At 42.5% G+C, this 16,424-nt stretch overlaps 1 protein-coding gene across 1 annotated transcript in view; it reads left to right on the top strand.

Annotated features, from left to right (window-relative positions):
* Positions 1-16,424, top strand: part of TRPM1 (transient receptor potential cation channel, subfamily M, member 1) — a 148,236-nt gene that overhangs the window by 2,917 nt on the left and 128,895 nt on the right. The window contains exons 4-13 of the mRNA XM_006872161.1: positions 261-456; positions 1,782-1,995; positions 2,833-2,957; positions 5,631-5,802; positions 8,522-8,696; positions 9,096-9,219; positions 10,075-10,147; positions 10,942-11,042; positions 12,552-12,719; positions 13,984-14,118. Coding sequence (XP_006872223.1) covers positions 261-456; positions 1,782-1,995; positions 2,833-2,957; positions 5,631-5,802; positions 8,522-8,696; positions 9,096-9,219; positions 10,075-10,147; positions 10,942-11,042; positions 12,552-12,719; positions 13,984-14,118 — 1,483 coding nt within the window. The remainder of the gene's footprint in view (positions 1-260; positions 457-1,781; positions 1,996-2,832; positions 2,958-5,630; positions 5,803-8,521; positions 8,697-9,095; positions 9,220-10,074; positions 10,148-10,941; positions 11,043-12,551; positions 12,720-13,983; positions 14,119-16,424) is intronic.

The raw sequence follows: 16,424 nt of genomic DNA, 5'->3' as shown, positions 1-16,424 counted from the left end.
ATATGATTTTACCTTTCACAGTATTTTTAGTAATTAATGCTCATATGAAGGATAACCATCCGATAGTTTGAAAATATATGGGTCTCATAGATATGAATTATGAATTATATGACATTTCTGTTCCCAGTAGAGCTGGATGAGTGGGGGTTAGAATGCCTCTTTTCAGGTGTAACTCACCTATTCAGGTTAAGTCACCTTAGCTACTGTGGGTAGAGATGAGAAGAATGTACAGAATGCTCTGACTTTGCCTTTGTCTGCAGATGTTGCTGTGGTCAGCTCACCAATCAGCATATCCCTCCTCTGCCAAGTTTAACACCCAACAAAAATGAAGAGGACAACAAACAGGTGGAGACTCTGCCTGAAAAATGGTCTGTCAGCAAACACACCCAGAGCTTCCCAACTGATTCCTATGGGACTCTCGAATTCCAGGGCAGCGGGTACTCTAATAAAGCCATGGTAAGAGGGCCATAGGTATGGAATGCCACTGAGGCCACAGCCTTTGTCAGAGGCAAGCTTTCCACATCACCAGACTATGGGTTCCTGGGTACTTCAGGGGTATCATTCAATCTTTCTAGATGTTGCATTGCAGAGCATCTATCCATGCACATGACTTTTTATCCATAAGCTTTGGAAATGACACCATTGCAAAGAACATACCATGACCTTCAAATCTATAACAAAACTGAATCCGCAAACCAAATCCAACCCAACAATGCCAACTTCAGTGATGGGAGAAATCATTGGGCATTTTTAATAACATGTAGACCTGAAAACCTCCATAGATATGTGGGAAGACTCTGGAGAGTTTACTTCTGAAATACTGCCATAGTCTCTCTTGGCAGAAGCCTTCCACATTTGCACATAAAAAAAGAATGCGCTCTGACATTTTGATGACTCCTACCAGACAGGGAAACAACGTGGGCTGTTTCAGCTAATTCTGAATAAAGCTTCCACAGGCACAGCCAGACTTTTTCTGCAATTTCATTTTATCACTAGCCCAACATCATTTTTCAAATAAAAATCAGCTTTTTCCAAAACATTATAACATATCATCTTCCAGAGGAACACCCTGCATAGTTCATGGACACAGAGAAATGATTCTAATGAACTAAGTCATTTGGCTGTTAATCTATTCATCCCTGTAAGTAGAACATCAAGTCCAGAGTCTGGTTCATGATCCCTGTTTCCATCACCCATTCAATGTGCCCAGTGGTCCCCTGATTCCACAATATCTTTGTCCAATCACTTAGGACATGACTCTACCTGAGAAACTGTTAGAACTAATTCCACCAAAGTTAGTGCTGCCAAATAGAACACTGGATACTCAGTGACTTTGAATTTTAGATCCAAACACAGATAATTTTTTCATATATGACTACGGGTTTTGTGGAGTCCTGGTGCGGTGCTGTGGGTTAATGTGCTGAATTGCAAGGTTGAACTGTAAGGTCAGTGGCTAAAGCTCATCAGCCACTCCTCAGAAACCCTATACAGGGTTACTATGGGTCAGAACTGACTTGATGGCACTTAACAACAACAACAACAACAGTGGATTTTATGTTCCAAATATTGCATGGAACACATTTACATTGAAACTTTTTCTGGAAGTCAAATGTAACTGGGCACCTTGCATCTTTATTTGCTAAATCTGACAACGTCGCTGAAGTTTCCCTTCATTCTTTTGTCCACATAGTTCTTGCTAAAACATGAATGATAGCACTTTCCTCTTTGACATGAGAAACAAAATTAATAATGGCTGCTTAACATCACACACTGTTTTGCAGTATATCCGTGTATCCTATGACACCAAACCAGATTCACTGCTTCATCTCATGGTGAAAGACTGGCAGCTGGAACTCCCCAAGCTCTTAATATCCGTGCATGGAGGCCTCCAGAACTTTGAAATGCAGCCCAAACTGAAGCAGGTCTTTGGGAAAGGGCTGGTCAAGGCAGCCGAGACCACTGGGGCCTGGATTTTCACCGGGGGAGTCAGCACTGGTGAGAAGGGGCTGTCCCTTTATGTACTTAAATATGTACCCAGAACCCATTGTGGCTCCAAAGAGCTTCCTGATTATTAAGATCAAATCCAAATCCACAGCATTTGATAACATTTACAATCAAAGTGAAATCTTTAGTCAGTAGCTTGTTGCTTTATTGTGTGTGTGTTTTTGTAATTGTTTTTCAGCAGGTGCTGGGTGGATTCTATTTTAAAGCAGTAGTTTGAATCCACCAGCCACTCTACTGGAGAAAGAGGAGGCATTCTGCTCCCATAAAGATTTACAGCCTCAGAAATACTGTACAGGGTCACCAAGAGTCAGAACCGACTCAACCGCAAACCACCACCACTACCAAGTATCATCATGATAATGATAGTGGTCAATATTTCAGGGATGTCCACCAGGTGCCACTACCCCAAATGAATCATGAACAAGCATTTTCTTCACTGAGCTTTCCTCATTGTATGGGAGAGAAGACTGGGGCACAGAGAAACTAAGTAACATGTCAGACAGTATGGTTTTCATCTTAGCTAAATGCAGGTAAAGTAGTCACAAGAACCTCGGTTACTTCTTCCTGTTGATCTTGGAAAGTTATGAAGGAAACCTCTGCACATTTTTTTGAGTTCTGTTATAATTTTCTAGAAGCCAACAAAGGAGCATGATTTACTATGATGAACTGCGGTTTTCAGTGTGCTTTCTTCTACTGATGAAGATCATTAGGTCACAGCCTTGTTCCATAGGGAGTATGTGAGTTCCAAGTGGGTGTCCATCAAACTCATGAATGGTGGTATAACGGGGACTAGAAGTCACTAAAAATATGCCTTACGGTCTTTTGTAGGTATCATCAGACATGTAGGGGATGCCTTGAAAGACCACTCCTCCAAGTCCAGGGGCCGAGTCTGTTCTATCGGGATTGCTCCATGGGGCATCGTGGAGAATAAGGAAGACTTGATCGGAAAGGATGTGCGTATCTTTCTCTATATACATTGCAATGTGTGTGTGTGTGTGCAAATTGAGCTTTTTATCGTGAACGGAGTAAAGGTATAGAGAGAAGATCATCAACTTTACATTCAACCAATCATACACTCCATTTACATTCAACCATACACTCCATTTACATTCAACCAATCATACACTCCATTTACATTGAACCAATCATATGCTCCATTTACATTCAATCAATCATATACTCTATTCCATCTCCATTGTAATCCCCTCAATGTAATGCCACTTAGCACGCTGCCTCCTTGTCACTCTGGTTTCCGTTCTTCCTTCTTTCCCCACCCTTCTGAACTTTGTCCTTAAATAAATGCTGCCCTTTAGATCTCAAATGATGGACAATTCTATGTGTATTTCACTAATCTTGTTGTCCCCCCTACATACCTATCTATTGCTTGGCTGAAAATTGAGCCAAAGGGATGAGTTCAATTCCTGACCTGAAGGATGGACAAGGATGATAGTCTTGGGATTTCACTAGTCTCTATCTGACCAATAAATCTGGTCTTTTTCTTTTCTTTTTTTAGTTTTGTTCCACATTCTCTCCCACTTTTTTCAGGATATTCTAATGTGACCATCAGAGCAGTTGGTAGTGGTAACCAGGCACTAGCTAGTTCTTTTGGCCTCCTGGTTGTGGTTACTGGTGTCCATGCGCTCCGTTACTCCATGGGACTAATTGATCCCAAGCATCTTCAGTTTCCATCACTTTCATGTTTCCCACACACATGGAGAGACCAAAAGTTGCAGCTTAGACAGCCACTCATGAGCCTTTATGATCCCAGCCACTGCTTACCAAAGTAGAATGTAGTCTTTGTGATATACTGCGATATACTGACATTAGTGATTTTTTAACAGTTAAACTCTTCTTTGCGATATGTGTAGATTCACATGAAGTTGTAAGAATTAATACAGAGAGAACCTTTTTGCCTAGTTTCTCCCAGTGGTAAAACCTGGAAAAATTATAGCATGCTCTCACCCCCAGAATATTGGCATCGGTACAGTCAAGATTCAGAACGATTTCCAGCACCCCAAAGGCTCTTTGATAGCCACACCCATTTATTTCCCACCCACTCCATAACCTAAGGCAACCACTTATACGTTCTCCATTTCTATAATTTTGACCTTTCAGGAGTGTTATATAAATAGGAGCATAGAATTCATGGCGACCCATGTATGTAGAGTAGATGGGTCCATAGGGTTTTCAAGGCCATGACCTGTCAAATGCAGATTCTAGGTCTTTCTTCTGACGTGCCTATGGGTAAATCTGAACTGATAACTTTTTGGGAAGTCCTCTACTGTTTGTGGGCTAGATGTCAACAAACAACAACATATATACATATATATTTGTTGCTGTTGTTAGGTGCCATCGAGTCGGTACTGACTCATAGCGACCTTATGCACAGCAGAAGGTCCTTATGCCCGATCCTGGGCCAACCTCACTACTGTTGCCACGCTTGAGTCCATCTATGCTGCCACTTGGCCAATCCATCTCACTGGGAGTCTTCCTTTCTTTCTCTGACCCTCCACCTGAGCAAACATTATATCCTTCTCCAGTGACTGGTCTCTCCTGACAATATGTTAGAAGTATGAGAGACAAAGTATGGCCATCTTGGCCTCCAAGGGGCACTCTGGCTGCACTTTTTCTTTTGGTTCTTTTGGAAGGCCATGGCACTTTCAATATTCTCCTCCAACACCATAACTCAAAAGCATCAATTCTTCTACGGTCTTCCTTATTCACTGTACAGCTTTCGCATGCATTCTGAAGTAACTGAAAATGCCATGGCTTGGGTTAGGCGCACCTTAGTCCTCAAGCTGACATCTTTGCTCTTCAACACTTTAACAAGGTCTTGTGCAGCAGATTTGCCTAATGCAATATGTTGTTTGATTTCTTGACTGCTGCTTCTGTGTGTGTTGATAGTTGATCCAAGAAGAAAGAAGTGCTTGACAACTTCAATCTTTCCTCTGTTGTTAAGAAAGTTGTTTATTGGTCCAGTGGTGAGGATTTTTGCTTTCTTGACATTGAGATGTAATCCATACCAAAGGCTGTGTTCTTTGATCTTCATCAGTAAATGTTTTAAGTCCTCTTCACTTTCAGCAAGCAAGGTTATACAATCGCAAAAGGATATATATATATATATCTTTTACAATTGATTTTTTTTTCACTCCACATAACTCTCTGAAGATTCATCCTGAAGGTTGCAGCTCGTATCTATAGTTTGTTCGTTTTTATTGCTGTGTAACATTCCACTGTTTGTTTAACCACTTATCTATTGAAGACAGTTGGATTGTGTCCAATTTGATGCTATTATAAATAAATCTTCAATATACACTCATGTACAGGTTTTTGTATGAACATAAATTTTTATTTCGCTAGTACAAATGCCTTAGCATTGCAATGATTAGATTATGGTGATATAAAATGTGAGATTGCTATGATCTAAAATACATTGTTTGTGCTTTGTTTGTTTGTTTTAATTATACTATAGCAATCTGAAAATCACTGTCACTAGATAGGGTAGGGACATGAGAACAGACCCAAACTCACAATTACATAAAGCCATTACCATGAACATGCCTATGCTGCTGGCTTCCCCTGCTGGTCCTAATCTAAATTCTGCAGCTCTGATTTGTGTTTATCAGGTCACCAGAGTATACCAGACCATGTCTAACCCTCTGAGTAAGCTCTCCGTGCTCAACAACTCACACACTCATTTCATCCTGGCTGACAATGGCACCCTGGGCCAATACGGTGCAGAGGTGAAGCTGCGTAGGCAGTTGGAAAAGCACATCTCCCTGCAGAAGATCAACACAAGTAAGTTCTAGCTAAAATCAGTGTCACGTCCATGAAAATCTGGCTGAAAAAGAAACTTCCCAAGGGTTTGCTGCTCACTTAACCCTCTGGGTGTTTAAGTGTTTTGACCTTGATTCTCTCTGGATCAATGACAATGGTTTACTTAAGGCCCTTAACTTATCCATCCACCAAATAACGTCCACCAGGCTATACTTTGATGTCCCAAGTTTATAAGGAGGGTTGACAACAAGAAACAACTTGCAATGGTTGACATGGGATGGTCCACCGGACTGACCAATGGTTCTTGCTCCCTGTAATTATGGTAGATGTTTTTTAAATGCCTTAACAGGAAAGAAATTCACACTGCAAAACTCAGTATGATTCCTCCTGCCATCTGATGGGTATTATGTGATCACTTGTTATCTCTACGGTGCTGAGTCTGTCATCTACAGTAAGAAAGCCTAGGTGGGGGACCTCTGGGGAGAGTGGCCGGAACCCTCAGTGATGGGGGGCGGAGCAGTCCTGGGGAGAGCTGCCACAGGCAAACACTGACTTAGATAGGACTGAGATCAATCAGTGCACATCAACCAGATAACAGTGGATAGAATTAAAATAAATTAACTCTTGGAACATGTTCATACTGCAACAGTTATTTTTGTCAAACAATTGCTAAGTGATCTTAAAAAATACATTATTTTGACTAAAAATAGTAAGATTTTGTGAATAAAACTCTAGACGTGAAAACCTGGTATATATAAAGCACAATTACAGGACTCTGGTGGTTCCGTGTTTAAATTCTTCCCTTCCGTGCAAGAGACCTGGGTTTAATTCCTGACCAATGTACCAAGTGTATAGCCACATGTCAGTAGAGGCTTGCATGTTGCTATGATGCTGGAAAGGTATCAGAAGAGTTTTCAGACTAGGAAGGAAAGCCTGATGAACTACTTCCTAAAATTTGTCAATGGAAGTCTGTGGATCACAGGGTCTGATTCAGAGCGTGTCGTGAGACTGGTAGCATCTCATTCCATTGTGCATGGGGGCTGATTTGATGGCAACTAACAACAGTAAATAAAAACTAAGAAAATGCTATTTGTGGTGCTGTGTGTTAATACACAGGACTGAAAAGTCAGTTCGGACTGCAAGGTCAGGAGTTCAAGCTCACCAGGCACTCCTCAGAAACCCTATACAGGGTCGTTATGGATCAGAACTGACTCAACAAACTTCACAACAGCAAATAAAGCATAATGTGACTGTGCCTGAACACAAGTGGTTCGAATAGGGATGGTAGAATACACGGAGTCATGAATTTCCAAGAATCACATGTTACTGATAATTTGGCTGATGACAAAAGTTTTTGTTCTCTCCTATTTGCTTCTTCTGAATTAGTGAGTTTCACTCTACCCAACCTCACCTGGCCATGTGACCAGTGGGCTTCCCTTTGTCATCCTTTGCCTAGGGCTCTGTATGGGGCAAGGACAGCAAAGGGCTGCTCAGTTGTCACCTCTCACAGCATGGAACTTTAAGGAGTCCATCTAAGCCAAGAATAACCAATTCTACTCTTTCTAGAAAAGACGGCAATTTGGCTACGCAATTCCTGAAGATCGAAAGACAAAGTCTGGGGTGGGGTTGGAACTCTGTAGAGTGGGTCCATGCCAACTTGTTCCTGTGTCTTCAATGCCTCCTAGTGAAAGTTTGGCACAAAACAGACAAAATAAAACATGTTTACTGAATGAACTGAAGTCATCCAGTGGTGGTGGTGATTATGTGCCATTGAGCTGGTTCTGACTCATAGTGACCCTGTACAGGGTTTCCAAGGCTGTAAATCTTTACGGGAGCAGATAGCCTCATCTTTCTCCCATGGAACAGATGGTAGTTTCAAACTGCTGACCTTAAGGTTAGCAGCCCGATTCATAACCACTACGCCACCAGAGCTCCATAGAAACTATACCGAGTTGTTATGAGTCAGAACCAACTTGATGACATAAAACTACCACCACACCGTTGCTTCTTTAGGAGAAATGTAAGCGTTATGATGATTCACTTTCCACAGTCTAAGGCTCCGTGATTGTCCCCATGTCATAAGGCTGGAAATTGAATCAGCATCTCTCACTGGTCCAACTCCCCTTTCACTACTTCACCCTTTGGGACACAGCCATCAAGGGGGGAATTTCAGCCACAAATTTGGCAGCAAGGGAGGTATATTTTTCAGCAAGGAGTGTCTTCCTATGTTTTTCACATCTTACTTCAAAATAACCTTTATATTAGACAAGTGAGGCATAAAGTTTGACCACACATGATTCAAAGAGTTCTTGATTTTAAGTTCTAGTCTTTCCAATGAGGACGCAACACAAGGTTGAAATAAAAGAATGTAAACCATCAACATCAGCCTGATTCCTTCAAACATTTCTTTCAACTTTAGCACCATATGGAGCATGGTGGTGGTGGTTGTGTCACTGAGTCGCTTCTGACTCATAGTGACCCTGTGTAGGGTTTCCAAGGCTGTAAATCTTTATGGGAGCAGAAAGCCTCATCTTTCGCCCACAGAATCACTGGTAGATTTGAACTGCTGACCTTGTGGTTAGCAGCCTAGTTTGTATTTCAGTCTACTAACCAGGGCTCCTTATATGGAGCATAGGTCAGGTCATAAAGCCTTTGCTCTTCACCAAACCTCAAAAATGAAAATGGAAAAAATGTGGTGCTGAGACATGGGTCCCATTGGGGAATGTGGTTTGTATTGCAGGACTGGGGCAAGGTGTACCCGTCGTGGGCCTCGTGGTTGAAGGGGGTCCTAATGTGGTTTCTATTGTCCTGGAATATCTCCAAGAAGACCCTCCGGTCCCTGTGGTGGTTTGTGACGGCAGCGGACGCGCCTCGGACATTCTGTCTTTTGCACACAAGTACTTTGAAGAAGGAGGGTAGGAGTTTTGACATCTTTACAAGGGTGGGTTTTTAATGGCCTCTTGGTTAGTCCAAGGAGAAAATCTTAGCCATTCCAAAACTGCTTACATAAGAAGATTTTCTCCATCTCCTGTTCTACTGTAGAGCACATGCTGGTTTGTATGGGATTCTCTTTCTGATAGCATACATTCTCTTCCAACTCCATCTTCCTTTGTAAGGTTTTAAACAAGGCTAGAATTTAGGACAAGTGTGAACACAGTTTTGACTAGACTCACTTTTTTGTTTCTTATCTGGGAGTAGACTCCAAGAGTGAAATTTCAAATCAAAGATTCCAGATGGACATATAGAAGCCTGACTTATTAATGGATCAATTTAACGCATGTTGTTTTGTTCCCCTTTGCATTTGCTTTGAACAGGATAATAAATGAACCCCTCATGGATCAGCTTCTAGTTACCATTCAGAAAACATTTAATTACAGCAAGATTCAGTCTCATCAGCTGTTTGCAATTATAATGGAGTGCATGAAAAAAAAAGAGCTTGTAAGTGTCTTGAATTTATTATCAAACATGCTCCACAGAGAGAATTATGTTTCCTTTCTAATTCCACCCATGTGTGCATGCAGCAGTTGTTCATATTTTGAGCTCAGCTTTTCCCAAGAAAGAGTTTACAAATCCAAACCAAACTGGTGTGTCCTGCCAGGTGATTTCCCCATTGATGGGAACAGAGTAAGTCCAAGCAGGGGAGGGACTGAGGTATCCCCAGACATTAGTAAATGTTAGGTGACATAACCCCAATCAGATCTGAAGAACTGAGAAGATATGACATCTACCACACCTCTAGGTGTGGTGACATTTTACTTTCTGAATATTTGCTTCCCACTCTGTCCACCCTCAATTGTGCTTAGAAGCAATGACCATTTTAGATGCACACATAAGACAGTCTTTCCCAAATTCCTAAAACAAATTCTATTTGAGTAGAGGTTACTGGAACTGTAATCACAGGATCATCAGTTCAAACCCACCAGCCACTCCGTGGGAGAAACTAGGCTTCAGAGACCCTGTACAGGGACTCAATAGTCTGAACCACTCAATTGCAATGGGTTTGGTGGTGGTGATGGCAGTCTAGATGTAGGAGTATACATCTTGAATGAGCTTCATTGGAGTGGTACACCTAACCATAAAACAAGAACCCAGACAAGGACTCAAAAGTCAAAAAGAACAATGCTGTAATTTTAGGAAATTGAAAGCCTTTTGGATGAAAACTATTTGGCTCATCACTGATTTCATTACGCATCAGTCTCTCTGTGGTATTTCTTTGAAAACCACCCCAACTCCCTGAGTCTTTGGGCCTCACTTGGCTTTAATTTGATGCTTTCACATTTAACCTATTTTCAGATCACCGTGTTTAGGATGGGCTCTGAAGGCCAGCAAGATGTTGAGATGGCAATTTTGACAGCCCTGCTGAAAGGTATGCTCCCAGGACATGCTGACCCTGTCCTGACCACACTGGTCTAACCTGGGGTTTCACTTGTGACCAAGAATGCCACCTTTCTCCTTCCCAACCGGAAAGTCAGCAGGCAGTGTGGAATTATTTTAGAATAAATTATGACAGAATGGCAGGGTCCTGGAGATGGGATTCTAGAAGTGGGGGGGCGTTCTGTGAGCACCAGTGGACCATGATGGCTAACCATGAAGGAAGTCACAACCTGTTTCAATGTTAGCTGACTCATGGAGGCTTTCAGCTCAGAGGCTGTAAACATCAAGCAGGTCTTCATTTACAACAACTACATCTGTGTGTTGTTTGTATCCATTGGACTCAGAGCATCTCTGGCTCTGCCCAAGTCCCGGTGCCTGCCTCTGTTAAGAGGGACTGCTCCAGTGTGCAGATGCCTGCCCTGCCACTCACAAGACTACGAGTGAACAGGCAGGAGAGAAGAAGGCTCTCTTCATTCCCCTTCAAGCTGGCAGTGACGCGTTACTCTTTGGGCACCCCTTTGGCCTGGAAGGAAGCAGCCCTTTTAGATGAGGATTTACCCAATGAAACTACACAGAATTGGGGTGGGAAGAGGTTGCCTTCACTTCCTCCTGGGCAAGTCTTTGAGGTAATCCAGGAGCAAGAGAAAAGCAGTTTGTACACCCCACCCTGGGAGTTCCAGCCAGCACTAAAACAGCCCGGGGCGGTCCATACTCACCACCAAGCACTCGCCAAGGCTGCAGTCCAGGCATGCAATCAACACTTCCGCTTGCTTCTCCTCTTTCCAGGAACCAATGCATCCGCTCCGGATCAGCTGAGTTTGGCCCTGGCTTGGAACCGCGTGGACATAGCACGAAGCCAGATCTTTGTCTTTGGGCCCCACTGGCCGGTGAAATACAGTTTATTTTTTCAATTCATAGCACCAATCGTAACTTTGTACATATGCTATATTAGTATATTCTCTCTGTGGCATGATTCTCATTAAATTACCTGGGGTTTCTGATTAGAACATGTTGCTATTAACTTGAATCCATCGATGCTGCCACTTGGCCAATCCATCTCGCTGGGGGTCTTCCTCTTTTTCTCTGACCCTCTACCTTACCAAACATGATGCCCTTTTCCAGCAACTGGTTCCTCCTGACACTATGTCTGAAGTATGAGAGATGAAGTTTGGCCATCCTGGTCTCCAAGGAGCACTCTGGCTGCACTTACTCCAACACAGATCTGTTGGTTCTTTTGGAAGCCCATGGCACTTTTAGTATTCTCCTCCAACACCATAACTCAAATGCATCAATTCTTCTATGATCATCCTTATTCACTGTCCAACTTTCACATCCATATGAGGTTATTGAAAATAACACGACTTGGGTCAGGTGTACCTGAGTCTTCTAGCTGACATCTTTGCTCTTCAACTCTGGCAGTTTTGAACTGCTGACCTAGAGATTTGCAGCCCAACTTGCAACCACTACACTACCAGAGGTTCTCGGAGGGTGAGGGGAGGGAGGGTAGAAGGTTGTTTAAATGTTGATCCTCTAAGGTGGCTCTGTGTCCGCACCAGCACAATGTCCCTGTCTTCTCCACCTGACTAAGGGACTTGTCAAGGCCAAGGGGATAAAGGTTCTCTCTCCTGCTCTCTTGAGCAGAGCACATCTTTCTTTCAATGTTTGTCCATCTGTAACCTCATTCCATACAACTCAGTAATATCCAGGTGTACTGGGTTGAACAGTGTTCTTTCCAAAGTATATGTCCTTTCTGTACCTAAGATGTGACCTAATTCGGAAATAGTGTCGTTGCAATTTTATTAGATAACATGAGGTCATAGTGCAGTAGGGTGGCCCCTAATTCATTATGATTGGTGTCTTTATAAGAACAGAGAAGACACAGAGACAGACAGACACACAAGAACACCATGTACCAACATGAATAAAGAATGAAGATATGCATCTACAAGCTAAGAAACACCAAGGATTGCTGGCAACCACCAAAACCTGGAAGATGTAATATATATATATATATTCTTCTCTAGAACTTCTGATGGAAGTTCTTCTGACACCTTGATTTCAGACTTCTAGCCTCGACAACTCTGAGAATACATTTCTGATGTTTAAAGTAAGCAAAATTGTGTTCTCCAGCCAAGCATATATATTTTCCATATACCTATCAGTGTAACAATGGTTCATTGTATCAACAGCTTCTCCATCCACCAGACAGACCTGCTGTGACCAAGTGTGTAAGTGCGTGTGTATGTATGCATATGCTATGTATGCATATGCATGTATCCACGTGTGTGTGTGTGTGTGTGTGTGTGCTGATAAGAGGGGCAAGAATAATTAAACTTATCTTTAGAGAAGAGACAGCTTTAATATTTCTTCCAAACTTTGTTTGCTGTCTACTGCAGCCCTTGGGAAGTCTGGTACCGCCAACAGATAGCAAGGTCACAGAGAAAGAGAAGAAGCCACCTTCAGCAACCACCCACAGGGGCAGAGGAAAGGGTAAAAAGAAAGGGAAAGGGAAAGAGGAAGTGGAAGAAGAAACTGATCCTCGGAAGATCCAGCTATTGAACTGGGTAAGGAGTAAATCTTGGGGCTTGAGTTTGCAATCACCTTCTTTCTCAAGTGGGAGAGGCAGTTCTTATTGCTTGGTCCCAACTCGGAACCCCAAAGTCCCAAGACAGGAGTAATCGAAGATGGAAGAGAGAGCATCCTTATTTCACACAGGTTTTGTTGTTGTTGTTAGGTGCCATCGAGTCAGCACTGACTCATAGTGACTATGCACAACAGAACGAAACACTGCCTGCTTCTGGGCCAGCCTCACAATCGTTGCTATACCTGAGCTCATTGCTGTCTCCACTGTGTTAATCCATCTCATTGGGGTCTTCCTTTTTTTCTCCGACTCTCTACTTTGCCAAACATGATATCCTTCTCCAGGGACTGGATATGCCTCCTGATGATATGCCTGAAGTATGAGACATGAAGTCTGGCCATCAGATAGGCTAGTGAAAGCTTAACAACAACAATGACAGTTATTGCATTGGAATGGATTTGACAGCATGGGTTTTACAACTGCCTTCAATGTGGCACTCATGTAGATAAAGCAGCATTCTCCCTGCCTTTAGGGTAAAGAGGCCACCAAGAGTGAATATCCTGGTGACAGTGGCTCTCTCTGCCTAGTGGACATGTACTTGTTTAATTCATGAAAATATGGTGAACAAACCAATTATTACTTAATATGTGCAATTCACTGAACCAGATCTTTTTGAAGGATGATGCCCATGATTGGGTGTGTAGAGACAGTGGCAGCTGTGTAGACTGAAGGCTGGAGTCAGCGTATCACACAGCAGGTCTTGCGTAGGGGCTGCCAAGATAGCAATGACATGAGCTCTTCAGTGACCTGCGTGTAACAAGCACATTGAGTACCATAGGAACACAGAGTGTGCTACTCGCCAAACTAGAATGTAGGACATTGTCTCTGTGGACTGTCCCATGAGAGCATGGTCCTAAGCCTCCAGATCTGAGTGGCAACCCAGAGCTCTCTCAGTCAAGAAAGCAAACTGGAAATTGAAGTGAGCAAGGCCACTATGGCTGCAATTTTAATTTTTCTTCCATTTGTTTTTAAAAGGAGAATCTAATTTACAAACTTTGATACCTTGATAGGATGTATCAGGGCTGGATGTAGATGGAAGAAAGAGAGGAGACAGTAAGAGCAAAGAGAAACACGCTCAGAACACTCCAGGACCTGGGAGACAGAGTACTCTCTTGTGGTGCTTCCATTGTCCTGCTGCCTCGTGTCTCTAAGAGGCTTTTATGGTCCTGTATCCTTGGCTCCTGCAGGCAAATGCTTTGGAGCAAGCAATGCTGGATGCACTGGTGTTAGATCGTGTTGATTTTGTGAAGCTTCTGATTGAGAACGGAGTGAACATGCAGCATTTCCTCACCATCCCAAGGCTGGAAGAGCTCTATAACACAGTGAGTCTTCTAGGTGGCAGGAGACAGAAAGGTACAATTTGTGCATGTTGGGAATGAATGGGCTCTGATGAGCACAGAATTATAGCTAGGGCAGGATTTCAGGGAGGAGTATTAATAGTTCATAGAGTCTACTTATTTCCTTCCTGCTGCTGGTCACAGACAATTCACATTTTTACAGGCTTTCACACTGGCCAGCTACACATCCCTTTCTCCAGCAGTCTCAATACTTATTGAACACTCGAGTGTGATACAAGGGAAAAAAATCCATTGCCAAGGAGCTGACTCCAACACATGGCGTGTGTTACAGATTAGAACTGCTCCAGGGGGGTTTATGGGCTGTCATTTTTTTTTTTACATTATAGACTGTGGAAGGTCCTGGTGTGGTACTGTAGGATAAGCACTGATTCAAACCCATCAGCCACTTCTCAGAAACCACATACAGGGTTGCTATGAGTCAGAACCACTTCCACAGCACTTAACAATGACAACGTTATACAATGTATTCATTAACATGAGAAACAACTAAAACAAACTCCAAAACAGTACATTTCATTAAAAAATCATAGAAATAGTATATACAGACATTATGTATGTAAAACCATACAAAGAGTATGTTCACTTATCCTATTTCTGGAGTGGTAAATTATTTTTATTTTCTTTGTGATTTTTTATATCTTTCTTACACTATTTTGTATTTTGTCATTTTAGTTGTTGTTGTTGTGTGCCGTGGAGTCAGTTCCAACTCATAGTGACCCCGTACAGGGTTTCCGAGGCTGTAACTCTTTACGGGAGAAGAAAGCTTCATCTTTCTCCTGCGGAACAGCTGGTAGTTTCTAACTGCTGACCCTGAGATTAGTAGAAGAAAGCTTCATCTTTCTCCTGCGGAACAGCTGGTAGTTTCTAACTGCTGACCCTGAGATTAGTAGTCCAATTCATAACCACTACACTACCAGAGCTCCTTGAATTTTGTCGTAGTGAGGTACAAATACAACCTTCCCATACTGTTTTATATGAGCCTCAAGAACCCTCTCTCTTATCTGTTTTGTTTTGGTTTTATTTGTTTTTTAACTTTTCATTGTGAATTGGGTGAGGATTTACAGAGCAATCAGTTTTCCATTCAGCAATTCATACACATTTTGTTTCCTATCACTGACTGCGATTTTCACAATGTAACAGCATTTGTACCACAGCCTGTGTTTCCCATTTCATTTCCCATTTCACTCCTATCCTAACTTTTCCTGCCTTCTGAACTTTGTCCTCAGACAAATGCCACCCTTTGGAGCTCACATGGTTGATTGTTCTAAGGAGGTGTACCTCCCTAGTGTCATTGTTTGCCTTACAGATCTGTCGTTTGACTGAAAATTGAGTCAAATGCATGAGAGTTTAGTTCTAGGCCTGAAAGGTCACTAAGAGCCAGAGTTCCAGGATTCTACCAGTCTCTATCCAATCAGTAAGTCTGATCTTTTTGTGATTTTGCATTTAGTTCCACAGTTTCCTCCCACTCTATCCAGGACCTTCCATTGTGATTTCCTTCAGAGCGGTTGGTAGTGAGTGCTGGGCACCATCTAGTTCTCTTGGTCTCAGAGTTGTGGAGCTTGAGATTTATGTGATCCATTAGAACTTTGGGATAATTGGTTCTCTATGTCTGATTTACTTCAATTCTCTTTCATCCAGATGGGGAAACACAGATAGTTGCCCCTTAGATGGTCACTCACAAACTTTTAAAATTCCAGTTGCTACTCACCAAACTAGGATGCAGAACATTGTCTTTGTGAACTGTGTTGTGCCGATTGGACTTACTGTCCCATGAGAGCATGGTCCTGGGCCTCCAGATCCAGCGACTCAGTCTCTAAAAATATTTGGTTATAAAGGTGAAGTTTTTATAACTTTGGCACCTGTATACGCTACTATAGTCATGGATTTATTTGCAGCATGTTGCTGCTAAGTGCCATTGAGTCAGTTCTGACTCATAGCAACCTTGCATAGGGTTTCCAAGGAGCAGCTAGTGAGTTTGAACCATCAATCTTATGGTTCAAACCCACCTTTCAGTCCAGTGCTTATCCTACAGTGCCACATTAAGGACTTCTATTTGTAGCCTAGGTAAATATGTATGTAGAAATATCTTCTGTCAAACATACATATATTTGTGAGTAGAGTCCCATTCTCTTCCCCACTCCTGTTCAGCTTTCATGTTTATCTGCTCATTGTTGTTGTTGTTGTTGTTAGGTGCTGTCGAGTCAGAACCAACTCATAGCGACCCCATGCACAGCAGAACGTAATGTCCGATCCCGGGCCAACCTCTCTAC

Source organism: Chrysochloris asiatica, unplaced genomic scaffold, assembly GCF_000296735.1.
Source record: "Chrysochloris asiatica unplaced genomic scaffold, ChrAsi1.0 scaffold00184, whole genome shotgun sequence".
Taxonomy (NCBI): domain Eukaryota; kingdom Metazoa; phylum Chordata; class Mammalia; order Afrosoricida; family Chrysochloridae; genus Chrysochloris; species Chrysochloris asiatica.
Note: the sequence above shows the minus strand (reverse complement) of the source record. Positions and strands in the feature narration are given on the sequence as shown.